Source organism: Phacochoerus africanus, chromosome 8, assembly GCF_016906955.1.
Source record: "Phacochoerus africanus isolate WHEZ1 chromosome 8, ROS_Pafr_v1, whole genome shotgun sequence".
Classification (NCBI taxonomy): Eukaryota; Metazoa; Chordata; class Mammalia; order Artiodactyla; family Suidae; genus Phacochoerus; species Phacochoerus africanus.
The window spans coordinates 46,589,970-46,617,959 of record NC_062551.1 but is presented as its reverse complement, the minus strand read 5'-3'; the positions used below and the strand labels follow the sequence as shown (position 1 = coordinate 46,617,959).

The window sequence follows — 27,990 nt, the reverse complement described above, 5'->3', positions numbered from 1 at the left end:
AGAGAGAGATTGATTGATTTGTGGTGGTAGGATGCATGTGAATTTGTTGCCATTGTCTCCCCGTGATAGGTGTCACTGGGTATGTGAGAATGTGGTGTGCCTGTGACTCTGCTGTTCTGACGGACTGCCCTGTGGTGTGTGTAATTGTGTGGCTGTCTGCAGCCCATTGTGTTGGAGGTCTGAGGTGCCTGTGTCCCCGTAGTGTGAGTTTGTATGATTATGTGTATCCATCTAGCACTGTAGGTGTGGGGCGTCTTTGTCTTGGAGCCTCTATGACTCCAGCGCTCTGTTCCCAGGAGACCTTTGTTAGCTCAGGGACAGATTCTGCCCAGAACTGCAAATGACCCTGCTCTTGTCTGTAATGGTGGTATTGAGCAGGACGCCCGAGCTTTGTCTGACCTACATCTGTAGGTGATGGGCGGTAATTTGACTTGGGGCTTCCAGAAGAGCCTGGTTTTTCCTGACTCCTTTTTCCCTCCTCAGCTCTGCTCTGCTTGAATAGAATCTTCCAGAGTGGAGTAGAGAATGGCTGTTGAACATCCTCAAGGCACCTGCAAGGTAGCTTGTCGTTTCTTGAAATCCTCTTTTCTTTGTCAGTATGTAACTGGCTTTCCTCCTCTTGAAAATTCTTGCCTATCAGATGACCTGATCCCCGGAATTTTTCCTTTGTGAAATGTGATTTGCACCAAACCCCCATTCACACATGCACCTTTCTCTTCCTAATTTGTCAAATGGTTTAATTTTTTCTCCAGCTGTCTTAAAAAAACCCAACTATTTCTTTTTTAATATAAAATTAAAACATGATTGTTTTAAATAATTTCAAAAGTATGGCAATCCCCAATGAAGAAAATTTAAATTCCTACCTAAAACTACTGGCAACATTTTGGTATTTTTTCTCAGCATGTTTTATGTACATATATAAAATGCGATTTAAAAAAATTGAATTTATTCAGCATTTACTATTTTATAACCTTCATTTTTACATAAAATTATATTTTCCCCACATAATTTAATATTGGACACATTTTTAGAGGTGCATATTTATTTGAAATGCCTATGGCTTATTTTTTAAATTTCAAATTAGATACACACATGCCATTTAATATCCATTTGTGCAGTTTAACAAATAATATAAAGACTTGTGTAAAGAGAGGCTGCAAGGGGAAAAAAAAGACTCATGTAAGGAATACCCAGGTCCAGTAAAAGAATACAGCCGTCTCTAAAGCAGCCTGATATACGCCTCCACAACCTGGAGGCACTTCTGGTGACAACCACTTTGTCTTTCATTAGAATTTTGGTATGAATTCCAAAACCACATAGATTCAGTTTTTGTCTGTTTTATATTTTGGTATGAATAAATATTCTTTTGTGTCTTTTTTCATTAAAAACGTTTGTGAACATTTTCATATTTCTATAACTACAGTTCATTTTTCCCATTGCTATATATGTGTCTATATATATATATGTGTGTGTGTGTGTGTGTTATATGTATACACACACACACTATCTCATTGCATGATAATATCAATTTACTTGCTTCCAGTTTTTGGCTATTTCAAGCAATGGGATTGTGAGTATTTTATGCACATATTTTGGTACATGTGTGCTTGAATTTCTTTACTCTGTATTCTAAAATTGTTAGTAAATTGTTGAGGGCTAGTGTTCATGCATCTTCAGTTTTTCTATGCCAAAGCGTCCTCTAAAGATACTGTGCAAATTTTTTACTCATATCAGTAATTTACAAAGGTTCCTTTTGTTCCATAGTCATGCCAGCTCCTGGCATTATCACACTTTAAATTTTTGCCAATTTGGTAGACATCTAGTGTTATCACATTTAATTGCTATGCCCTTATTATCAATGAAATTGAACACTAGTTCTTGCCCACCAGGATATCCTCTTTTGTAAAATGGTTGTTCAAATATTCTGCCAATTTTTAATTGGGTTTTTCTCTGATTTATGGCTGTTGACTATAAATATATATATAACATACATACATAAATGTATCTTCTGTATGTTATTTACTGTCAGTTGCACGTATGACAAATATTATCTTCTCCTCCAGCTTGGTTTTTCATGCTGATGCCTTCTGGTAGATAGAGGTTTTGAATTTTAATGCAGTGGAATCTTTTTCAGTAGTTAGTGCTTGTTTAAGAAATTTTCTTTTACCTTGGCGTAATGAAGATTTTCTTGTATTCTCTTCTAAAAGCTTCCTAGTTTTTGGCTTTAGCATTTGTGTCTTTGAACTACCTGGAATTGATTTGTACAGGGGAGGAATGCAATTTCATGTTGTTCCCCATGTGGGTATCCAGTTGCTCCGATATCATTTATTGAAAAGTTGTCTTTTCTGCACTGATCTGCAGTGCGACTGTAGTCAAAAATCAAGTCTTACCATTATGTCTCCATCGGTTTCTGGGCTTTATGTTTTGCTCCATTGTTCTGTTTGTCTCTCCTTGCAGCAATACTATGCTGTCTTATTCACTATGACTTTATGATATTTGGAGCAAGTCCTCTTACCTTCTTGTTCCTTAAGAGTGTCTCGGCGGTTTGTATTCCTTTGCAGATCCACATAATTTTTTGAAATCGCTTGGTTCCACTCAAACATCTTTTGGGATTGGGATTGAATTGCATTGTATCTGTAATTATGTGAGTAGAAATTTGGGAAACCTTCTAATATCATCCTCTCAGTTGATATTACCCTTTCTTCCTGTTTCTCAGCAAAATCTTGCTTATCACCTGAGAATAGTCCTTGGCAAATAGGAATCATTTAATCCGTTGTATTTAGTATTTCCCCATAGCACTTCTTCCAGGACTTTGAACACTGCAGATAACGATCAATTGTAGTAATAACCTTAACCTGGGTTTTTGATATTGAGTATCTATGATGTATGACTTTTATGATTTTAAATTTTTTCTTTTATCCTTAGTGTCCTAAAATACATTTTTAGAAGTGGAGGGGTGTAAAAATGAGATATAGATACAGATGTAGATATTTACTGTCTATATTTTAATTTTAATAACATTCTGGTCCATTCAGTCTGTTTATATAGTACCTTTTACTCTTCTATGTTGTATTTATTTATTTATTTATTTATTTATTTATTAGTCTTTTTGCCATTCCTTGGGCCGCTTCTATGGCATATGGAGGTTCCCAGGCTAGGGGTTGAATCGGAGCTGTAGCCGCTGGCCTACATCACAGCCACAGCAACCCGGATCCAAGCCAAGTCTTCGACCTACACCACAACACATGGCAACGCCGGATCCTTAACCCACTGAGCAAGGGCAGGGATCGAACCCTCAACCTCATGGTTCCTAGTTGGATTCGTTAACCACTGCGCCACGACGGGAACTCCTGTATATATTTTTTAGCTGTCCTTTCCATATCTCCTTTTCCCCAGCCTCCCTCCTCCACTATCCTTTGTCAGGTAGTTTCTTCCTCTGCTTCTTTGCCATCTATTCTCACTAACCCTTCAGATTACATATTTGCTCTCTCAGAAAAAGAGAAACAAATCATCCCTCAGATTATTTTACCTACACTAATCTCTGTAACATGGTATAAAAATTATGGGCTCCAGTATCAAATGTGGCATCTAAGCTCAGCTACACCACCTGTGAACTATTTAACCTGTAAATGAGAGCTTCTCATTCTCAGTGTTGTTGAGAATGAAATGAGATGTGTAGACATCTTGGTACACATCAGAAATTCAATAAATGTTAGCTCCCTTTCTCCTTTACTAACCATTCTTGGGATGTCTCTATCAGTTACAGTATAAAACACTTAACGCACAAGTCTTTTGGTAGGTCCTAAGGGATCTGTCTTTAAATGTTGAGGTATAATTGGCGTATAACATTTTATTTTGTTTCAGGTGTACAGAATAATGGTTCAATATTTGTGTATACAGTTGACCCTTAATGTGGGAGTTAGGAGCACTGACTCTGTGCATTAAAAAATCTGCATATAACTTATAGTCAACCCTCCATATCCATGGTTCCTCTGTATCCACATTTTCAGATTTAACCAATCTCAGACTCTGTAGTACTGCAGTATTTACTACTGAAAACATTTCACGAATAAATGGAACCATGCAGTTCAAACCCATGTTGTTCAAGGATCACCTATATCTCAAAATGATCATCACAAGTCCAATTAACATCCATTACCATACATAGTTAAAAAAATTTTTTTTCTTGTGAAGGCTTTTAAGATTTACTCTCTTAGCAACTTTCAAATATGCAATACAATATTATTAACTCTAGTCACCATGCTATACATTATATCCCTAAGACTTAGCTATTTTATAGCTGAAAGTTTGTACCTTTCAACCCACTTTATCTATTTCACCCACCGCCATCTCTCAAACTGATGATCTGTTCTCTTTATCTATGAGCTTGGTTTTTGTAAGTTTAAATTCCACATATAAGTAGATCCTGTGGTCACGTGTCTTTCTCAGACCGACTTATTTCACTTAGCATAATACCCTCATGGTCCAACCATGGCAAGATTCCATTCTTTTTGATGGCTGAATAGTATTCCCTTGTGTACCACCTACTTGTTATATTATTTACATAGTTTGTATTATCTATTTGAATTTTTAAAATGTATGTCTCTATATTATTTACCAGTGCCATGTTCAGATCATTTCTTTTAAAAAATCTTTGAATACCTGTCAAATATGTCACCTTTCTGAAGATAGCTGAATTCTGTATTCCTTTCATTACCAAAAAATTATTTATTGCAACAAATTTAAAAAATACAGAGAAATACAAATATATAACAAAGGTTATCTGTAATCCTATCAATTAAAGATAACTGCTGTCAAATTGTTAGAGCAAATACTTAGAATTGTATTTTAAATATGTAATTATACTATGGCTACTGACCTGTATCCTGCCTTTATCATGTCAAAATACATGTTAAACAAATGTCCATGTCTTTACACATTTATTTATTTATTTATTTTTTTGTCTTTTTGCCATTTCTTGGGCCGCTCACGCAGCATATGGAGGTTCCCAGGCTAGGGGTCTAATCGGAGCCGTAGCCACCAGCCTACACCACAGCTCACGGCAACGCTGGATCGTTAACCCACTAAGCAAGGCCAGGGACCGAACCCACAGCCTCATGGTTCCTAGTTGGATTCGTTAACCACTGCGCCACGACGGGAACTCCTACACATTTATTTTTACCATGAATTGTAGTGCCCTCATAATGTTACCATTTCATCAAGCCCCCTTTTTTGAACATGATTTGCTTACAAATTATTGCTGTTGTAGACAGTGAGTATTTCCTTAGGCTGAATGCTAGTGTTTTTCCTTTTTAAATTTTATTTTAGTTAAATTATAATTACATATATAATTGATAGATATATTTTTGTTATAAAAATAATTTAAATTTTATGAAGACTTTCAAGTCCCATGTAACTGCAGTCCTAATCCCAGATATCTACCCAAAGTACCCAAAGGTGACACTGTTATCAGTTATTTTTTCTTTTTTGCTTTTATTCATTGCATTTAAGTGAACAGACATGTTCACTTAAATGCATACATATTTACGTGGTAGAGTTTTGTCACTTAAAAGTAATTCTATATAAAAAGAATTATGAGTGCATTCTGCAGATGTGGAAAGAAACTTCATTATAGGGTTGGTCCAAGGATTGAGCTGGTTATGTGAAACCCTTAGAACAAATAGGACCTGACTATATACTTCGTGTCAGTTAGTAGTCACTTGATAATTATTGTTATTGCTTGCCTTTTTAGTCTAGTTTTTAAAGATTTAGATTTTATATAATAATCACCATTAATCACGGTGGCAAACAGTGCTCCAATGAACATCTATGTACAGGCTTTCCTTAAGGTATATTCTAAAAACGAAATTATGGATATAATATAGAATACACATATTTTAAACTTCAGTAAATATTTCCAAGTTAAACTTCACAGTGGCTTATTCACTTCACTACTCCTTATTCTCTCTGACAGAACCTGTTTTTCCACCGCTATCAGATTACTTTTGGCTGCATAAGGTGGAAAAAGCAATTGGAGCAAATAAAACAGAGGGTTAATTATTTCATTTACTTTAAGCTGGTTATTCTTAACCTTGATTATTGATGATTGGGTCCCCCACCCCTGGCGATTTTTATTTAATTGGTCTGGGATATGGCCTGGACATCATCAGATGATTCTAGTGTGCTGCCACAGTTGAAAATCAATGACTTAAGCTCACACAAGATGACAAGAATAGGAGTTCCTGTTGTGGCTCAGTGGTAACAAATCCCACTAGTATACTGGAGGATGCCGTTGGGTCCCTGGCCTTGCTCAGTGGGTTAAGGATCTGGCGTGGCTGTGGCTCTGGTGGTGTAGGCCGGGAGCTACAGCTCCTATTTGACCCCTAGCCTGGGAACCTCCATATGCCGTGGGTGTGGCCCAAAAAAAGAAACAAACAAAAAGAGGTGACAAGAATAACATTAAGATTTAGTTGGTCTGGAGTGGAGGTCAAGGTTTAGTATTTTAATTAATTAATTAATTTATTTATTTTGCTTTTTAGGGCTGCACCCACAGCATATGGAGGTTCCCAGGTGAGGGGTCCAGTCGGAGCTGTAGCCGCCGGCCCACATACACCACAGCAACACAGGATCTGAGTCGTGTCTGCAACCTATATCAAAGCTCACAGCAACGCTGGATCCTTAACCCACTGAAGTAAGGCCAGGGATCGCACCTGCGTCCTCATGGATCCTAGTCAGATTTGTTTCCGCTGAGCCACAATGGGACCTCCCAATTTTATTTTTTAAAAGAGATTTTAGTGTTATTAAATTTTCTTTGAGGGGGAGGTAATTTTCCTTTGTTCAGGGTTTTTGTATGTATTGCTGTCCTTTTTATTTCTAGGTATTTTATATTTCTATTTAGTTTCATATTTAACATGAGAATTATTTAGGAATATATCTTGCTTTGTTCTGGGTAACTTAAATTTTGATCAAATTTCAAACTTGCAAAAAGTTACAAGAGTAAATAATGCAAAGTATTCTTGGGTCCTCTTTACTCAGATTCACCAGTTGTTTACATTTTATCCCATTTGTATTATCATTTCTTTGTGTGCTTTCAGTTGTTCTTTGTCTCTATACATGCAAGCGTGTACATGCACACATACACAATATACACATTTTACCTGAACCATTTAAGAATAAGTTGTGTACTTTAAAAAAAGTAAGAGGAAGTGAATATTTAAAGAAAAGTTGTAAATGTTTGCCCCTTTATCCTTAAACACTTCAGTGTGTTATTTCTTAGAACAAGAATATTATCTTACATTACACCACAGTACAGTCACTAAAATAAGCAATTTTTTTTTTTTTTGGTCTTTTCTGGGCTGTACATGCGGCATATAGAGGTTCCCAGGCTAGGGGTTGAATTGGAGCTACAGCCACAGGCCTACACCACAGTAACACCAGATCCGAGCCTCCTCTGCAACCTGCACCACAGCTCACAGCAACGTCAGATCTTTAACCCACTGAGCAGGGCCAGAGATTGAACCTGCATCCTCATGGATACTAATCAGATTCATTTTCACTGAGCCAGCCACAATGGGAACTCCTAAATAAGCAATTTTAACAACAATGCAATACTGTTATCTAACAGTCCATATACAAAATTTTTGCTTGTCCCAATAATATTCTCTGTAGCAGTTCCCCCAGTGCTCACCCTCTCTCCCTGACGCACTGTCCAGGATACAGACTAGGATCACACATTGAATTTATTTATTGTCTCTTTTTAGTCTTTAACTTGGAAAAATTGCTTTCTCTGTGTATCACGATATTGACATTTTTGAAGAGGATAGGCCATTATTTTGTAGAAATTTTTTTTTTGTCTTTTTGCCATTTCTTGGGTCACTCTCGCAGCATATGGAGGTTCCCAGGCTAGGGGTTGAATCAGAGCTGTAGCCGCTGGCCTAAGCCAGAGCCACAGCCATGCGGAATCCGAGCTGTGTCTGTGACCTCCTCCCCAGCTCATGGCAATGCCGGATCGTCAACCCACTGAGCAAGGCCAGGGATCGAACCCACAACCTCATGGTTCCTAGTCGGATTCGTTAACCACTGCGCCACGACGGGAACTCCTAGAATGTTCTTTAATTAGGTTTGTCTTATGGTTCCTCATGATTATATTAAGATTATGAATTTTGTGTCAGGAATACCACAAAAGTGATTGTACTTCTGAGTACATCAGAGCAGGGATCATGTGACATTGACTTGTTCCATATTTGGGGAGGTTAACTTTGATCATTGGTTAGGGTGGTTTCTGCTGTTTCTTCATTGTAAAGGTAATAATAGTTGTCTCTTTGTAATTAGCAGATAATTGGTGGGAATATACTTTGAAACTCTGTAAATAACTCATCACCAGACTTTCACTCATCACTGTTAGCATCCATTGGTATTGTTGTCTGGACCAGTTATTGCTATGATGTTTTCAAAATGGTGAGGTTTTTTTTTTTTTTTGTCTTTTTTGCTATTTCTTGGGCCGCTCCCGCAGCATATGGAGGTTCCCAGGCTAGGGGTCCAATCGGAGCTGTAGCCACCAGCCTACACAGAGCCACAGCAACGCGGGATCCGAGCTGCATCTGCAACCTACACCACAGCTCACGGCAATGCCGGATCGTTAACCCACTGAGCAAGGGCAGGGACCGAACCGCAACCTCATGGTTCCTAGTCGGATTCGTTAACCACTGCGCCATGACGGGAACTCCCGGATTTTTTTTTAATATAATGATATTTATTTTTTCCATTATAGCTGGTTTACAGTGTTCTGTCAGTTTTTTACTGCACAGCAAGGTGACCCAGTCACACATACATGTATACATTCTTTTTGCTGACATTATCATGCGCCATCAAAAGTGACCAGACATAGTTTCCAGTGCTATACATCAGGATCCTATTGCTTATCCATTCCAAAGGCAATGGTTTGCATCTCTTAACTCCAAATTCCCAGCCCCTCCCACTCCCTCTTGGTCCCTCTTGTCAACCACAAGTCTGTTTTCCATGTTTTTCTTTTCTGTGGAAAGTTTCCTTTGTGCCATATATTAGATTCCAGATATAAGTAATATCATACGGTATTTGTCTTTCTGACTGACTTCACTTAATATGAGAGTCTTTAGTTCCATCCATGTTGCTGCAAATGGCATTATTTTGTTCTTTTTTATGGCTAAGTAGTATTTCCTTATGTGTGTGTCTGTGTGTGTGTATGTATCACATCTTCTTAATCCAGTCATCTGTCGATGGACATTTAGGTTGTTTCCATGCATGTGTCTTTTTCAAGGAAAGTTTTATCTGGATATATGCCCAAGAGTGGGATTGCTGGGTCATGTGGTAGTTCTATATAGTTTTCTAAGGTACCTCCATACTGTTCTCCATAGTGGTTGTACCAATTTACATTCTCAAAATGATGGGATTTTTAAATCTCTGTCATCTTGTCTGTAGTAATTGTTGGCATTCTACTGTAAAGAAGAGCATTCCTTTCTCCACTTACTCATTTATTATATCAGTATGAATTCGTACATTTTCATTTTACTCTATGTGTTATATGATCTGTTACTATTTTTTTTGATACTCAAATTGTCCCCAATTTAGCCAGTGAGAGCCTACTCAAGCTGGCTTCTGTGTCCTTTTGACTTTCCCCATGATTTGGGGAACACTTCCTCACTTTCTGGAACACCAAGACATTACAGGCTTATTCCTAGTTACTCTGCTAGCTCCAGCCTGAAGTAAACCATTTTTCTAAAGAACCTGGTTTCTTGCTGTAAAGAATATTTAGAAACCAAGGTTTGGGTGCTAGGACTACAATATTCATTCTAGTCTTACCCTGTTCCACATTTATATCTCCCTTCTCCAGTGATTTGCTTGTACAACCATGATTCCAAAAGTTAAAGCTATACAAAGAGATACAGTAGAGCAGTGTCAGTCTGCTCCCATAACCCTTGTTTCAGTGAATATTATGTGCTGAATTGTGCCCCCACCCCCCACGAATTCAAAACTGCTATGATTAGTATCCTTATGTGGGGGGAAATTTATACACACACAGAGACACAAAGGATGCTCCCACACTGAGAAAAGACCATGTGAGGGCACAGTGAGAAGGTGGTCATCTGCAAGCCTAGGAGAGAAGCCTTAGCAGAAACCTAACCTGCCGACACCTTGATCTTGGGCTTCTAACCAACAGAACTGTGAGCAAATAAATTTCCAGTGTTTATACCACCCAGTCTGTGTTGTTTTGGTTTGGCAGCCCTTGCAAACTAATAGTGAATTTTTCCTGGCTCTTAGTATCTACTTGTTCTCTGGAACATGCTGAGATTGGACCCTTGTTATAAGTCCAGTGGCAAGAGAATGATTCTAGTGGGTCTTGAGAATTAGCACACCTTTTCAGGTACTGCTTCAAGTGCTGTTATCAGAGTTTTCTATGAGAGGAAAGCTAATCTCCAGACACTGAATTGCAGATTACTTCCAACTGTAAGAGAGGACCAAAGCAACTTGGCGGGGTGGGGGGGAGTTCATGACTATCAGTTTCATCTGGATTCTGACCAAAGGTCCCAATTCCCTATTTAAGGATCGCATTCTCATATTTAGTCCTCTATCTTTTACACAGAAAGCATGGCAAGTCTATGGATTCAACTGTTACTGTAAATCAGCAACCTGCAAGTTAATTATGGCTAATTTTCAGGAGTATCAGCCTCATGACTTTAAGAAGTAGAGAAGTAGAGATTCTTTTAGAATTTTCATGGACGTGCTCTGGTTCTCAAACTAACTTGAGCTGAGAGTTAACAGACCCCGCCTTGTCAGTTTCTCTTTGTAGGCACTGGAGAGAGTTCCAGTGAATCCATCTGTATCTAATAAGTCATCATTACTGCCATAATGGTCAAGTACAGCAACTACTTGGCTCCCAAGGCACATAGCACTTCATCCCAATCAACCACAGCTTGATTAATTGTGACCTCCCCTGCATACCATGGATTTTTAGCATTTCAAGTGCTGTTAGTAAGGAACCACACTGCAGTCAAGCCCAAAGGATTAGTAAACATTTGGAAAATAGAGCTGAAACTGACAGCATAAATGGCCTGAACCTAGCCAGAACAGGGGTTGGGACTTGAACCCAGCCAAAACCTAGATTGGGACTTGAAACTCAAGTTTTAAATTAGCACTTACCCAATGTCTGGACTTACTAAGGTTCAGGTTCTTCATGGCTCCACGCAGAAGGAATTCAGGGAGAGACAAAGTGATAGGCAAGAAATAGATTTATTAGGATAGAACGCTTGTGAGAGACGCAACTGGGAGGGCAGGCAGGCAAGGAAGCTCTACCCCCAAGGATCCGGTGGGCCGCAGTTTTATCGTCCAAGTGGCTGGGGTTGGAAAGGCCCACCTCTTCTTTTCTGGGTGTAGTAACTCCTCCTAGGTATCCGAAGAGGTGTGTATTCAAATTAGCTGAAGGGCGGTCCTCAAGCTCCTGCCCTTGGTCAGAAACCTAATGCAGGCCTCATCCCATCCTCCACCTGGCCTGAGGCAGTTCTTGCACCTCCCCTAGTCAAGCAAGCCTGCCTTGTTCTAATGGCTTTTTTGATCAATTATTTATTTATTTATTTATCTTTTTTTGCCTTTTCTAGGGCCGATCCCTCAGCATATGGAGGTTCCCAGGCTAGGGATCTAATTGGAGCTGTAGCCGCCGGCCTACACCAGAGCCACAGCAACGCGGGATCCGAGCCGTGTCTGTGACCTACACCACAGTTCACGGCAACACTGGATCCTTAACCCATTGAACAAGGCCAGGGATCAAACCTGCAACCTCATGGTTCCTAGTCAGATTTGTTAACCACTGCGCCACAACAGGAACTCCTCAATTTATTAACTTACAGTGATCTCCCAAAGTCCCCTGTTTCCCTCTTTATCTATGGTTCCTTATTGGGACTTCTACAGCTACCTTTGCCTACTCCATTCCTATCAGAACGGCTCAGGGCAACGATGATTTAAAGGATGGGAGTTCCCACTGTGGTGCAGCTGGATCTGCAGTGTCTTGGGAGCTGCTGGAATGTGGGTTTGATCCCTGGCCTGGCACAGTGGGTTTAGAATTTGGCATTGCCTACAGCTTCTGCTTAGGTCAAGACTGCGGGAGGATCTGATCCTTGGCCTGGGAATTCCATATGCCTTGAGGTGGCCAAAAGTGAAACAGACAAACAAAAAAAGATTTAAAGGATGGCTAAAAGACATGACCAAAATAATCCCCAAATCCCATCTTTACAAGGCCTTTTTACTGGGACTTTTACTTCACCTACCAATTCTGTTGATATCAGGATCCAATCAAGAGGCAGTAATTTGAACTGGGAAAGTTCAATATAAATAATTATTAACTATCGCCTTTGGAATGGATTAGCAATGAGATCCTGCTGTGTAGCACTGGGAACTCTGTCTGGTCACTTATGATGGAGCCTGATAATGTGAGATAAAAGAATGTATACATGTATGTGTAACTGGGTCATTATGCTGTATAGTAGAAAAAAAATGTATTGGGGAAATTTTTAAAAAAAGAATTATTAGCTGTAATGGGATTGTGGAACCAAGCAGGGCCCCGTGGGGCTCCTGGCCATACAATGTGTCCCCCATTTCTTGTTTTTAGGGAATAAGCTTCAGCCTCCATGACCCTCCCTGAGTTCCAAAGGGCAGGTTCTAACAGTTGCTAATGAAGGAAGGGAAGGGGATGGAGAGACAAGGGGGTGATACCAGAAAGATGATACTGGAATCCGGGTTCTTTTTCACTGCAGTCGCAGTTGAGGAATGAATTCCTCGAACACACAGGCAGGAAGGAAGCAACGTCTTTATTAAAGGAAAGCAGATAGCTCCCAGGACAGCTGGGAGCAGGGAGAAGAGCCCCCTTTCTCTATTGTCCTATAAGGGTTTTTATCTCTTAAAGGTGGGGAAGGTACCAACATTGGGTCCAGAAAGATGTGGTTTTCTCCCATTGGCCTTGTTCGATCACCCCTATCAGTCCTTGTCCAGTAGGGTCTTATGGGTGGAAATGTCTCATAAGTCTCCTAGTTTCTTTGTCCTTTTCTTCCCACAAACTGAGTCACAGGGGATTAGGGATTAATGTCCATCTGGGTGTAGGTACACTCCCTAAGTAAACAAAGCCTGTGGGGATGTTACTCCCTGGAGCTCTTAAACCACAAATGTTAATCAGTGGCCATATCCCATGCTCCTACACTGACTACCTGAGTTAATATTCTGCCTCAAGAGGAGCCATCAAGAAAAAAATAGAGCAGGAAGTTCGCTTCATGGTGTAGTGGAAATGAATCTGACTAGGGACTGTGAGGTGGAGGGTTCGATCCCTGGCCTTGCTCAGTGGGTTACAGATCCAGCATTGCCGTGAGCTGTGGTGTTGGTTGCAGATGTGGCTTGGTTCTGTCGTGGCTGTGGCTCCGATTAGACCCCTAGCCTTGAACCTCCGTATGCCGTGGGTGCGCACACACGCACACACACACAGACACAAAAGAAACAATAGTGCAGTCTTGGGACAGGGTCCTGGGTTCCTCTTCAAGGAATATACATGACAATATCTTTGAGTTCTTTTGCAGAACTAAAACCTGAAGAATACAAGTTTGCATCTACCCCATCCTTATCTGTGGCCCTATTTTCTACTCCCAAACTATACAATCCCTTCCTAATCTCTCCCAAGGGAGGGCATAGTCTTTAGGGCATTAGCCTGCTATGGCATCCTTTGCCTGGCAAAGCAATAAAGCTATTTTTTTCTCTTTCATCCAAAACTCGTCTCCGTGTTTCTATTTGGCACTGGTCGACAGAGGCTGTCTCGGTAACAACTGGAGTAAGGAAAGATTGGCTAATAAGTAGAGAAAGGAGTTCTCTGGTGGCTCAGTAGGTCAAGGGTCCAGGGTTGTTAACTGTTGTGATGCAGTTTCAGTCTCTGGCCTGGAAACTTTCACGTGTTGCGGCTGCAGCCAAAAAAAAAGGAGTTCCCGTCATGGCTCAGCAGAATCGAATCTGAACACAGGTTCCATCCATGGCCTCTCTCAGTGGGTTAAGGATCCAGTGTTGCCAGGAGCTGTGGTGTAGGTTGTAGATGTGGCTGGGATCCCCTCTTGTGGCTGTGGTGGAGGCCGGCAGCCACAGCTCCAATTTGACCCTTAAGGCATTTATTCTCAGGGTTGTACTAGTGCAGGGTTGGCACCTGAGAGTAAGTGCTTGCTTAAATAAGTTTTGTGTCCTGGGTGTCTCCCTGGCCCCTCTCCAAGGTCCTATTGCTGCTATGGCGCTGCACCAGCAGAACTTATCAGACATCTCCCCTTTGGAATTTGCCAGAAATCTGTCCTCTATGGTAGAATGAGATGTTTTACCAAAAGCATTTGCTATTAAACTGCCAGGGGAAGCTGCTGGCTTGTGGATGCTGTTGGTCACCTTGCACGTTAAGAGCCAGGAGCTGGAGAAGGTGCTTGCGCTGTGGGAGCCTGGTAGGATCCACTCAAGTTGTGGGAATTGCCCACTGGTGAAGCTGCGTGTGCTTCAGGAGGTGGACCTGGGCACTGGAGAAGCCTGACAGGCAAGCCCACCAGAACCAGGAGGAATGCTTCTTCCTCCTGCAATATCTCGCTAATACCCTCTACTGACAAAGCTTAACTTTGGGCTGGCAAAGGAAAAATACTTAAATAGCCCAGAGCTGCTTTCATGAAGTAGGCAGTTAAGGATGGATTTGGAACTTAGAGGCAATAAATTGGTAACTAGCGTATAGTCTAAGAGGTTTAACTTTAATTTTACCTTATGTATTATGTGAGATAGATACGATTCTTTTTTATGGATATCTGATTATCTTAACAACTTTTCTTGAATAGTCCATTTTTTCACTGTTTCAGTGCCAGTATTGTCAGACTGTAAATTTCCAAATGTGTATTGAGTGTGTTCATAGCTCAGTCTTCTGTGCCATAGTCTATTTTTAATATCATTGTGCCAATGCCACTATCAATTAATGGCTATTATTTTATAATGTCATGACATCTTGATAGAGCAGATCCTTCCAACTTACTTTTTTTTTTTTTTGTCTTTTGTTGTTGTTGTTGTTGTTGCTATTTCTTGGGCCGCTCCCGCGGCATATGGAGGTTCCCAGGCTAGGGTTGAATCGGAGCTGTAGCCACCGGCCTACGCCAGAGCCACAGCAACGCGGGATCCGAGCTGCGTCTGCAACCTACACCACAGCTCACGGCAACGCCGGATCGTTAACCCACTGAGCAAGGGCAGGGACCGAACCTGCAACCTCATGGTTCCTAGTCGGATTCGTTAACCACTGCGCCACGACGGGAACTCCCTTCCAACTTATTTTTAAGGAGTAGCTTGATTCCTTAGTCTTGTGTGTAAGTAAGAAAATCATCTTGTCAAGCCTCCTGAAGCACTTATGATTCTGCTTATAATTGCATTAAATATTTAGATCATTCTGGGAAGAATTCATATCTTTACAAAATTGATGCTTCCTTTTAATAAGGAATGGCATTTCCATTTATTTAAATATTGTTTAGTATCTCAGTCCACTTTGATAATTCTATTCACATATTTTACAATACTAAACTTTGTCTTGATGCTATTTATAAATAAAAATGTGTTTTTCTAATTGTAAGAGATGAAGTTGTCCTTTATTTTCTGGTATATTTCTGAAAGTTCTGCTCTATCTTGTATTAAATCTAACAATCTGTTAGAGAATCTTTTGGATTCTTTTCTTGTAGGCAGTCGTAAGATCTGCGAACATCAGTTGTATTTCTTGCTTTCCAGTGCTTATGTATTTTACTCGCTACAACTTTAAGGACATGCACTCAGTCTTTTATCATTTGGTATTGGACATTTAGGTTGTTTCCTATTTTGTAGGTACCATTCATCAGTATAAGGAAATTTCCTTCTAGTCGTATGTTCAGTTTTTTTTCTCAGTAAGTGGATCTTGAATTTTGTCAAATTATTATACTCTGCCTATTGGAGATAATTGTGTTCTTTTCTCTTTAATCTGTTAATTAATTACATTAACAGATTTTTAAATGTTGAAGCAATTGTGTATTCCTTGAATAAAATCAATTTAATAATTTTTTTAAAATTATATATATATATATACACACACACAACCTTTTTCGTTATGGTTTATCATAAACACTGAATATAGTTCTCCTGCTATACAGTAGGACCTTGCTGTTTATCCCCTCTGTTAACTTGCATCTGTTAACCCCAGCCTCCTTCTACTCCATCCCTCTCTCAAACCCTTCCATCTCGGCAACCATAATTCTGTTCTCTTTGTCTATGAGTCTGTTTCTCTTGTATAGATTTGTTGATTTGTGTCATATTTTTTATTCCACATATAGGTAATATTATATTGTACTTGTCTTTCTCTTTTTGACTGACTTCACTTAGTGTGAGAGTCTCTAGTTGCATCCATGTTGCTGCAAATGGCATTATTTTGTTCTTTTTTATGGCTGAGTAATATTCCATTGTGTATATGCACCACATCTTCTTAATCTATTCCTCTGTTGATGGACATTTGAGTTGTTTCCATGTCTTGGCTATTGTGCGTAGTGCTGCTGTAAACATAGGAGTGCATATATCTTTTTGAATTATAGTTTTGTCCAGATATATGCCGAGGAGTGGGATTTTTAGATCATGTGGTAACTCTGTCCTTAGTTTCCTAAGGAACCTCTGCATTATTTTACATAGTGGCTGCACCAATGTACATTTCCACCAGTAGTGTAGAGGGATTCACTTTTCTCTACACCTTTCCAGCATTTGTTTTTTGTAAAATTTTCAATGATGGCCATTCTGACTTGTGTGAGTTGGGTACCTAATTGTAGTTTTAATTTTCATTTCTCTAGTAATTAACAATGGTGAACATTTTTTCATGTGCTTATTGGCCACTTGTATTTCTTCTTTGGAGAAATGTCTATTTAGTTCTTCTACCCATCTTTTGACTGGGTTGTTTGGTTTTTTTGTTGTTAAGTCGTATGAGCTGCTTGTATATTTGGGAAATTAAGCCCCTGTCGGTTGCTTCATTTGCAGATATTTTCTCCCATTCTGTAGGTTGTCATTTTGTTTTGTTTATGGTTACTTTCACTGTATAAAAGCTTATAAGTTTGATTAGGTCCCATTTTTTTATTTTATTTAATTTTTTATTATAGCTGATTTACAGTGTTCTGTCAATTTCTGCTGTACAGCAGTGACCCAATTACACATTTATATACATTCTTTTTTTCACATTATCATCCATTGTGTTCCATCACAAGTGATTAGATACAGTTCCCTGTGCTGTACAACAGGATCTCATTGCTTATCCATTCCAAATTCAATAGTTTGCATCTACTAATCCCAAACTCCCACTCCATTCCTCTCCCAAACCCCTCCCCCCTGGCAACCACAAGTCTGTTCTCCATGTCCATTAGTTTGTTTCTTTTCTGTAGATAGGTTCATTTGTGCTCTATATTAGATTCCAGATATAAGATGTCCTATGGTATTTGTCTTTCTCTTTCTGACTTACCTCTCTTAGTATGTGAGTCTCTAGTTCCATCCATGTTGCTGCCATTGGCATTATTTTGTCCTTTTTTATTTTATTTTTTGAGGGTTTTTTTTTGTCTTTTTCTTTTTGCCTTTTTTTATATCTGAGTATATGTACCACATCTTCTTAATCCATTCATCTGTTGATGGACATTTAGGATGTTTCCATGTCTTGGCTGTTGAGAATAGTGCTGCAATAAGCACAGGGGCACATGTATCTTTTTTTTTTTTTTGTCTTTTGTTGTTGTTGTTGTTGTTGTTGCTGTTGTTGCTATTTCTTGGGCCGCTCCCACGGCATATGGAGGTTCCCAGGCTAGGGGTTGAATCGGAGCTGTAGCCACCGGCCTACGCCAGAGCCACAGCAACGCGGGATCCGAGCCGCGTCTGCAACCTACACCACAGCTCACGGCAACGCCGGATCGTTAACCCACTGAGCAAGGGCAGGGACCGAACCCGCAACCTCATGGTTCCTAGTCGGATTCGTTAACCACTGCGCCACGACGGGAACTCCACATGTATCTTTTTGAGTGAAAGTTTTGTCCAGATATATGTCCAGAGTGGGATTGCTGGATCATATGGTAGTTCTATATTAGTTTTCTAAGGTACCTCCCTACTGTTTTCCGTAGTGGTTGTACCAATTTACCTTTCCACCAACAGTGTAGGAGGGTTCCCATTTCTCCACATCCTCTCCAACATCTGTTATTTGTAGACTTGCTAATGATGGGCATTCTGACCAGTGTGAGGTGGTACTTCATTGTAGTTTTGATTTGCAGTTCTCTAATAATTAGGGATATTGAGCATTTGTTCATGTGCCTGTTGGCCATCCATATGTCTTCTTTGGAGAAATGTCTAGATCTTCTGCCCATTTTTCAATTTTTTTTTTCTTGCTATTGAGTTGTATGAGTTGTTTATATATGTTGGAGATTAAGCCCTTTTCATTTGCATCATTGAAACTATTTTCTCCCATTCTGTAGATTGTCTTCTGTTTTTTGTTTGTTTGTTTTTTGTTTTTTAAATGATTTCCTTTGCTGTGCAAAAGCTTTTAAGTTTGATTAAGTCCCATTGCTTTATTTTTGTTTTTATTTCTATTGCCTTGGGAGATTGACCTAAGAAAATATTGTTACAGTTTATGTCAGAGAATGTTTTGCCTACAGTCTCTTCTAGGAGTTTTATGGTGTAGTGTCTTATGTTTAAATCTTTAAGCCACATAATGTTTTCTTTAAATTTCTTACTGTATTCAGCTTGTTAGAATTTTGTTTTTAGTTTTTATATCTATGTTTATAAGTTAGATTAGCCTGAAATTATTTTCCCTCATATAGTCCTTATTTGATATTGTGGCTATACTAGTTTCACTTGAACAGTGTATTTTTGCCCTGCTCCCCATCTTTACCAAGATTTAGATGTCACATTTTTAACTAGCTAATATAGTGATATCTCATTATGGTTTTAGTTTATAGTATTTCTGTTATTAGTGAAACTGAACATCTTTTCATTTGAGTTTTCTTTTGGCTTTTCTCTCTTTTTTCAATTTTTAAAAAAATTTAGGTGAAGTTCACATAACATACAGTTAATCATTTTAAGTTGTACAATTCAGTGGTATTTAGTATAAATTCAGTGGTGTTTAACTTGTATTCACAGTGGTGTGCATCCATCAGCTCACTCTAGTTTCAAAACTTCTTTCTTCACCCTGTACGCACTTGAAGCACAAAACTTTTAACTTTGATGAATTAAAATTTATGTATTTTTTTCTTTCATTGCTTGTGCTTTTGATGGCAAATCTGTTGCCAATTCTAAGGTCATGAAGATTTACAAAATCATATGTTTTCTTGAAAGAGTTTTTTGGTTTAGTTCTCATATTTGGGATATTGATCCATTTTGAGTTAATTTTTTTAATGAAGTGAGATAGAGGGTACCAATTCTTCTACATATCCAGTTGTCCCAGCACCATTTGTTGAAGGGACCTTTCTTTCTCCATTGAATAGTCTTTTCATCTTTATCAAAAATAAATTGGCCATAGATGTCTGGGTTTATTACTAGATTCTCAGTTCTTTCCCATTGGTCAGTATATCTGCGCTCATGCCAGTATCACACTGTTTTGATTACTATAGCTTTTTGTTAGTGAATTTTGAAATTAGGAGGTGAGTCTTCTTACTTTTTCTTTTTAAATATTATTTTGGCTAATCAGGGCCCACTCCATGTGAATTTGAGTATTGGGTTTCCATTTCCTCAAAAAGGCCATGAAATTTTGATAGAGATTGCATCGAATCTGTAGATTGTTTAGAGAGTATTGCCATCTTAACAGTGTTAAATACTCCAATCCATGCACATTCTGTTTCAGCCCCAACTTGAGTGCTGTAGTTCAATTTTGGCACTAACCACCTGGAGTCAGTTCAGACTCCACAGGTTTTAGTTCACCTGCCCCAATACAGACCATACTGAAGATCAACTAGCTACAGATCTAGTTGGAATGAGGAGGTTACCATGAACCTCCCTCCCCACCAGGTTTGGTAATTTCCAGAATGAGTCTCAGAACTCAGGAAAGCACTATACTTACAATTAAAGTTTTCTTATAAATAATAGGGATACAAATCTGGAATAGCCAAATGAAGAGATACAAGGTCTGGAAGGAGGCTGAACATTTAGCTTCTGTGCCCTTGCCCTGTGGAATCAGGGAACGTTACGTTTCTGGCACATCAGTGTATTCATCAACCCGGAAGATACACTGAGCTGTGATGTCAAGACTTTTGATTGGGGTTTTATTATGTAGGTGTGATTGTTTGACATTGGCCACATGACTGAACTATCTCTAGCTCCACTCCTCTCCCTTGGTTCGATCTTTCTGGTGACCAACCCCACTGCCAAAGCTACCCATGGATGTACCATGAGTCACCTCATTAGCATGAACTCAGGTGTAATCTAATAACAAAGACACTGCTATCACTTGGGAAATTCTAAGGTTTTAGAAACTCTGGGAGAAAAGAATCTGGAGCAAAGACTAGAATAATTGTTATTCAGCAAATATCTTCCCGTTTAATTAGTGGTTCCTTTTCTTTTGTACCATTTAGTTTTTTACTAATATTTTGTAACAGATGCCTTCTCCCCCCCACCCCTGCCCCCAGCATATGGAAGTTCCCAGGCTAGGGATCAAATCAGAGCTATAGCTGTTGGCCTACACCACTGCCACAGCAACGCAGCAGCATCCGAGCCGTGTCTGTGACCTACACCACAGCTCACAGCAAAGCTGGATCCTTAACCCACTGAGCGAGGCCAGGGATCAAACCCGAGTCCTCATGGATACTACTCAGATTCCTTACTGCTGAGCCATGACAGAACCTCCAATCCTTATATTTTGGATACTAGTTCTTTAACAGATAAATATTTTATAAATGTCTTCTTCCTTTCTATGGCTTATTCTTTACTCTTTACAATGGATTTTATTCATGACTCAACTGAATCATGTTTATTGCTTTGTTGTACAACTTTGTTTTCTTTGTATTTAATGTTACCTTTTTTTTTAAAGGGAGAGTGATACTTGCTTTTGCCCATATATCACAAATTCATAATCAAGGTCTGCTGAAAAATACGTCTTTGGGAAATCTGCAATTTCCTTTGTTTAAAGACATTCGTCCCTCCTTCAGTCCTTTGTTCATCTCTGCCAATTGTGCTTGTACAACTATTTTTCTGGAATTTGCCTTCTTTTGAATTCTATGCTTTTTTCTCTGTTGAATTTTTATTTCTTGGATTCCATGCCTTCTTATTTCTTGGCTTACCCCAAGAATACACCAAATATCAAAATTGGTTTTTGATAGGGATGGCTCGTAAAAAGGAATAAATGTGTTAAATTTGTGAGTTTTAGCATATCTGCAAAGGGCTCATTCAGCCAGTGCCAATGCTCTGGGCATTGGCAGAGCATGGAATTCTAATTGAAATTATTTCCCTCATAATTGTGAAGTTATAACTTCTGGCTTAGAATATTTTGGGGAACTCCAAAGCTTTTTTCATTCCTGGTCTTTTGTTTATGCTCTGTTTTTACTCTATTATTTTAGGGTCTTTGTTCCCAGTGTTCTGGAACATAGTGGAAATATGTCTTAGTTTCAGTCATTTTTATTCTGTATACTAAGTATCAAGTGACCCCTTTATGTAGATATTCATGTTCTTCAGTTCTGGAGATTTTTCTTAAATGCTACTTTCATTTTATTTTATTTCATTCTATTTTATTTATTTTATTTTTGTCTTTTTTTAGGGCTGTACCCATGGCATATGGAGGTTCCCTGGCTAGAGGTTGAATTGGAGCTATAGCCACTAGCCTACACCACAGCCACAGCAACACAGGATTCAAACTGCGTCTGTGACCTACACCACAGCTCACGGCAACGCTGGATCTTTAACCCACTGAGCAAGGCCAGGGATTGAACCTGCGTCCTCCTGGATACTAGTCAGATTCGTTTCCATTGAGCCACAACAGAAACTCCATCAAATGCTACTTTAAAAAACAACCTATGATTTCTGTTTTCTTTGAAAAATTTCCAACATGCGGAAAAATTGAAAGAATATTCTAGTGAACCCTGAATAGCCATCAGCTAAAATCACCAGTTGTTAATATCTTGGCACATTTGCTTTATCTTTTTATATACGTACGCGTGCGCGCACACACACACACACACACACACACACACACACAATTTTCCCCACAAATCATTTGAAAATAAGTTGAAGCCATCCTGGCACTTTGCCCTTAATACTTTTAGCATGCATCTGCCAAGTATAAGAACATTTTTCAAACAGGAACAATGACATATCAAATCTATGAAAATTAACCTAAACTCTCTAGTACCACATTAAACATTTCATGTTCAGATACCTTCAGTGGTTCCCCAAAATGTCTTTTTCTTAGCTGCGGATGTTATGTTTTTGGTTTACTTACTTGGTTGTTCATTTTCTTGATTTCAGATCCAATCAGGATTCATGTATTATTTCGGTTGTTGGGTTTCTTTGGTCTCTTTTAATCTAGAACATCTAGTACAACCTTTCATATTTTGTTTGATTTATATGACATAGAATATTTAGACAGTTGTCTTATAGAATATATCACAACCTCCAGTTGTCTGCTGGCTTATTTATGGAAGTAGGCTTAGATTCAGCTTACCTATTTTTTTTTCTTTCTTTCTTTCTTTTTTGTCTTTTCGCCTTTTCTAGGGCCACTCCTGCGGCATATGGAGGTTCCCAGGCTAGGGGTCCAATCGGAGCTGTAGCCACTGGCCTACGCCAGAGCCACAGCAACGCGGGATCCGGCCGCATCTGCGATCTACACCACACACCTCATGGCAGCACTGGATCCTTTAACCCACTGGTTGAGGCCAGCGTCTTCATGGATGCTTGTTGGGTTCATTAACTGCTGAGCTATAACAGGAATTCCTAGTAGACCTTCTTAAGTATGTAGTGTTCCCATTTCCTAAGCCTTTCTGGGGTTTGCAGCATAAATCATCCCCTTCTGAGTTTTCCTTACTTTTGGATTAGGTTTCATCTTTCTTTGGTTTATTAAGTTGGTCATCATTTATCTTCATGCTGTCTAGCTTCAAAAGTTTTGTTGCTATTCCCTCTTTAATTTTCTTTGACCTTGTGGCGTCCTTTTATAAAAATCCATTTCATTCCTTTTAGTGAGATTTTTTTTTAAGGGACAGGAATAACTACACGTGATTTACTTGTCTTGTTTGAGTATTTCAGGCAGATGAAATAGTTTTGGGGGAGGGATGTTACAGTTTAGTGCATTCGAAGAACTAGGAAGGCCAGTGTAACTATAGCTTATTGTTGTTAGGAAAGAGAGATTGTCTTGAACAGGCAGGCAGGAGGCAGATCTCTGATCTCCTTTATCTGGAGAGATATTGATTTTAGAAGATTATTTTTAAGGATAGTGAATTTTAGCCATTCAGTAAATGTCTTTTGATCTTTTTTTGTGAGCCAGGATTCAAGTTGATTAAAGTAACAGACATTATCCTTGCCCTCTTGAATCTTGGTTCTATTGTAGCAGACAGACATTAAGCAAGACTTAAAAAAATATGAAATTTGCAATTGCAGGGGACGAATGTATAATTTCTCATTACCAAAAAAGGAAGACAAAAAGAAAAGTAAAAAAGTGCTTTGAGAAATAATGGTGAGATGTGCAAAATTAAGAATTGAATATTCAGGAGTTCCCGTCGTGACGCAGTGGTTAACGAATCTGACTAAGAACCATGAGGTTGCCGGTTCGATCCCTGTCCTTGCTCAGTGGTTTAAGGATCCGGCGTTGCGGTGAGCTGTGGTGTAGGCTAATAGCTATAGCTTCGATTGGACCCCTAGCCTGGGAACCTTCATATGCTGCAGGAGTGGCTCAAGAAAAGGCAAAAAAAAAGAATTGAGTATTCAGAAAAGATCTCTATTAAGATATGCCAGTTAGCAGAGACCTGAACAGTGACGAGGAACTTGCAGGTTAAGAGTTGGGCAGTGGGGAGTTCCCATCATGGCTCAGGGGAAACGTATCTGACTATTTTCCCTGAGGACACAGGTTAGATCCCTGGCCTTGCTCAGTGGGTTAAGGATCTGGCATTGCTGTGAGTTGTGATGTAGGTTGCAGACAGGCTTGAATATGGCATTGCTGTGGCTCTGGCGTAGGCTGGCAGCTATAGCTCCAATTCGACCCCTAGCCTGGGAACCTCCATATGCCACAGGTGCACCCCTAAAAAGACAAAAAAAAAAAAAAGAGTTGGGCAGTGGGAAGGGAGGGAGGTAAGGAAGAATATTTCAGGCAGATGAAATAGTTTTGGGGGAGGGATGTTACAGTTTAGTGCATTCGAAGAACTAGGAAGGCCAGTGTAACTATAGCTTATTGTTGTTAGGAAAGAGAGATTGTCTTGAACAGGCAGGCAGGAGGCAGATCTCTGAGGAATTTTTAAGACCAGGTTAAGGAGTGTGGGTCCTTATCCTTTGAACAGTGGGAAGCTACTGAAGCATTTTGAGCAGAACAGTGCCCAACTGAATATCACTCCATCTGCTAAGGGTGCAAAACTGGAAATGTAAGCAGCTAGATAAAAATACTGCTTTAGGAGTTCCCGTTGTGGTGCAGTGGTTAACGAATCCGACTAGGAACCATGAGGTTGCAGGTTCGGTCCCTGGCCTTGCTCAGTGGGTTGAGGATCCGGCATTGCCGTGAGCTGTGGTGCAGGTCGCAGACGCGGCTCAGATCCTGCATTGCTGTGGCTCTGGCGTAGGCTGGCGGCTATAGCTCCGATTCGACCCCTGGCCTGGGAACCTCCATATGCTGAGGGAGCGGCCCTAGAAAAGGCAAAAAGACAAAAAACAACAACAACAACAACAAAACTGCTTTAATATCCAAGTTAAAAGATAATTTGGGCTAGAGTTATCTATTGACAGTGGGGATGGAAAGAACAATTTCAAGACATATTTAGGCCTAGTATAAACAAACTTGCTCTTTGAATGTTGTAGGAAAATGGAACGTTTTCAGCTTTTGGGGCTTGAGGTATTTGTTCAGGGTCTTAATTGATGGCTCTGAATCATTTTCTTGTCCTGGTCTCATTTTTTGGCATGTAAGTCTTCCAAATTAACAGCTATCAAGCATTGTCACATTATTTTATACAATTGTATAAGTACATTATATGTGATTTCAGAATCATTTCAATAATCATCAGAGCTGGGATTCAGAGTACTCATCTATCTTCATCCTCCTTGTAATTTTCCAAAACAGTCATGTTATTTTCTATCTTCTCTTCCTTTTTCTCTGACTTTATATTCTCAGTAACTCAGCTTTTTCTGTGTTCCCCTTTTGTTTTCCCAAGGTTAGCCTCATAGACTTCCTGGGCAAACATAGATTTTGCCACATGGCACAAACTGTATTCTAACCACAAAAGAATCTTCACTCTCCCTTGCTCATTTCAGACTTATTTGGTTCATTAATCTTTCACCGAGATACTGCTACATTGGGAGTAACTTTCTCTTCTATCTGCTTCACATTATATTCAATTTATGATCATCTATTGGATTTTTTTCCTTCCTGTGTAATTACTCAGTGCTCCAGATAACTCTAAGAAGTGGATTAGATGGTAATATGCTCATTTTAAAATGTATATGACATTAGTTTTATCATCTAACAAAGTTGGGATGGGGCCTGGACATCTTTATATTTTTCAGTCTCCCCCTATCTGTAAGGGGATTTTTTTACTTAAATCACTATTTAGGAACAGTTGACTTAATCTGTTTTCTTAAATGCCTCCTTTACCTTCTAGTGTTTCTTCTCATTCTTTCTATTTCCTTATCTGTCCAATTGCCTGATCATATATGAGAACTGTATATAAGCCACTCACTTTTTATGAAAATGAGTTTCAGTTAAGTCTTTTCACATCTATTATAAAAGTTTCATTTCTCCCAGAACACACAAAAAAGTGAATGTTTTTATATTTTCTTTCAGACTGTGAATCAAGGTTGAGACCAAGAATTATTTCTGAAAAAGAATATTTATGGAATAGAATCATCCTGATGGGAGATAATGGAAAGACTTATAAAAAACAGCATTGAGTGTTCAAGTTTCAGAGGTGATTGGGAATGTAGAAGCCAGTTTGAGAGAAAACAGGATTCTCAGGAAGGACATTTCAGTCAAATGATATTTACTCCTGAAGACATGCCCACTTTCAATACTCAGCATCAGAGAATTCATACTGATGAGAAACTCCTTGAATGTAAGGAATGTGGGAAGGATTTTAGTTTTGTGTCGGTCCTTATTCGGCATCAGCGAATTCATACTGGTGAGAAACCTTATGAATGTAAAGAATGTGGCAAGGCCTTTGGTAGTGGTGCAAACCTTGCTTACCATCAAAGAATTCATACTGGTGAGAAACCTTATGAGTGTAATGAATGTGGGAAGGCCTTTGGTAGTGGCTCAAACCTTACTCATCATCAGCGAATTCACACTGGTGAGAAACCATATGAATGTAAGGAATGTGGGAAAGCCTTTAGTTTCGGATCAGGCCTTATTCGACATCAGATAATTCACAGTGGTGAAAAGCCTTATGAGTGTAAGGAATGTGGGAAGTCCTTTAGTTTTGAATCAGCCCTTACTCGGCATCACAGAATTCACACAGGTGAGAAACCTTATGAATGTAAGGACTGTGGGAAGGCTTTTGGCAGTAGTTCAAACCTTACTCAACATCGAAGGATTCATACTGGTGAGAAACCTTATGAATGTAAAGCATGTGGAATGGCCTTTAGTAGTGGTTCAGCCCTTACTCGGCATCAGAGAATTCATACTGGTGAGAAACCATATATATGTAACGAATGTGGGAAGGCTTTTAGTTTTGGATCAGCCCTTACTCGACATCAAAGAATTCATACTGGTGAGAAACCGTATGTATGTAAAGAATGTGGGAAGGCTTTCAATAGTGGCTCAGATCTCACTCAACATCAGAGAATTCACACTGGTGAAAAACCCTATGTATGTAAGGAATGTGAGAAAGCCTTTAGAAGTGGTTCAAAACTTGTTCAGCATCAAAGAATTCATACTGGTGAGAAACCCTTTGAATGTAAGGAATGTGGGAAGGCTTTTGTTAGTGGCTCGAAACTTATTCAGCACCAGCTAATTCACACTGGTGAAAAACCCTATGAATGTAAAGAATGTAGAAAGTCCTTTAATAGTGGTTCAGATCTTAATCGGCATCGGAGAATACACACTGGTCAGAAATCCCATAAATGTAGGGAATGTGAGAAGGCTTTTGGTCCTGGCTCGAGCCTTACTCAACATCAGAGAATTCGTAGTGGTGAGAAACTTCATGAATGTAAGGGATATGAGAAGGCTTTGGGGAAGGGTTCACAAATTTGGCAACATAAGAAGAGTCATGCTGGTGAGAAGCTCTGTGAATTGGAAACTCTATAAATTAAAATTATATGGTTAAGAAAGCAAATGACACATAAAAAAATTCATGCTAGTGAGAGTCCCTACAAATATGTAAAAGGTACAAATGCCAATCAATTAAGGTCCTTTACCAATCAATCTGAGAAAATACTTAACAGAAAATTGAAAAACATTCTGAATAATTTGAAAATCTTTATCTAAATTCATTCATTCCTTCCTTTCAGAATATTCATACTTGTGAATGTTAAAAATTGAGAAACCTTTCATTTTGTATATTGGTTTTATTTTACGCATTGCAATATACTTAGGGGCTAATGCTGCTACTTTCTTTTTAGTATTCCTTTTTTTTTTGATTATGCAGAATGACTGATCCATTTCAAAGTCATTTAAGATTATTGTTGTGTCTAAATTTACCCTTTTTCTTCCTCCTTCATTTCTCATCTGAACACCATTTGTTTAACACCCACATCGATTTTCATATTTTTTTAACTGCCACTTGATGGTAAGTTATAATTTTACATATATAAAGGTTGGATTATCAGGTCAGTCTT

At 39.1% G+C, this 27,990-nt stretch overlaps 2 protein-coding genes across 2 annotated transcripts in view; both read left to right on the top strand.

Annotated features, from left to right (window-relative positions):
* Nucleotides 1-483: 483 nt before the first annotated feature.
* LOC125133198 (zinc finger protein 420-like) overlaps nucleotides 484-27,990 on the top strand; it is a 71,621-nt gene continuing 44,114 nt past the window's right edge. The window contains exon 1 of the mRNA XM_047791325.1: nucleotides 484-558. Within this exon, the coding sequence (XP_047647281.1) occupies nucleotides 526-558 (33 nt within the window). The 5' untranslated portion in view covers nucleotides 484-525. The remainder of the gene's footprint in view (nucleotides 559-27,990) is intronic.
* LOC125134214 (zinc finger protein 345) lies at nucleotides 493-27,598 on the top strand. The gene is made up of 2 exons (XM_047793228.1): nucleotides 493-558; nucleotides 26,003-27,598. Exon 2 carries the CDS (start codon nucleotides 26,081-26,083, stop codon nucleotides 27,458-27,460), a length of 1,380 nt encoding a protein of 459 aa, XP_047649184.1. The 5' UTR covers nucleotides 493-558; nucleotides 26,003-26,080; the 3' UTR covers nucleotides 27,461-27,598.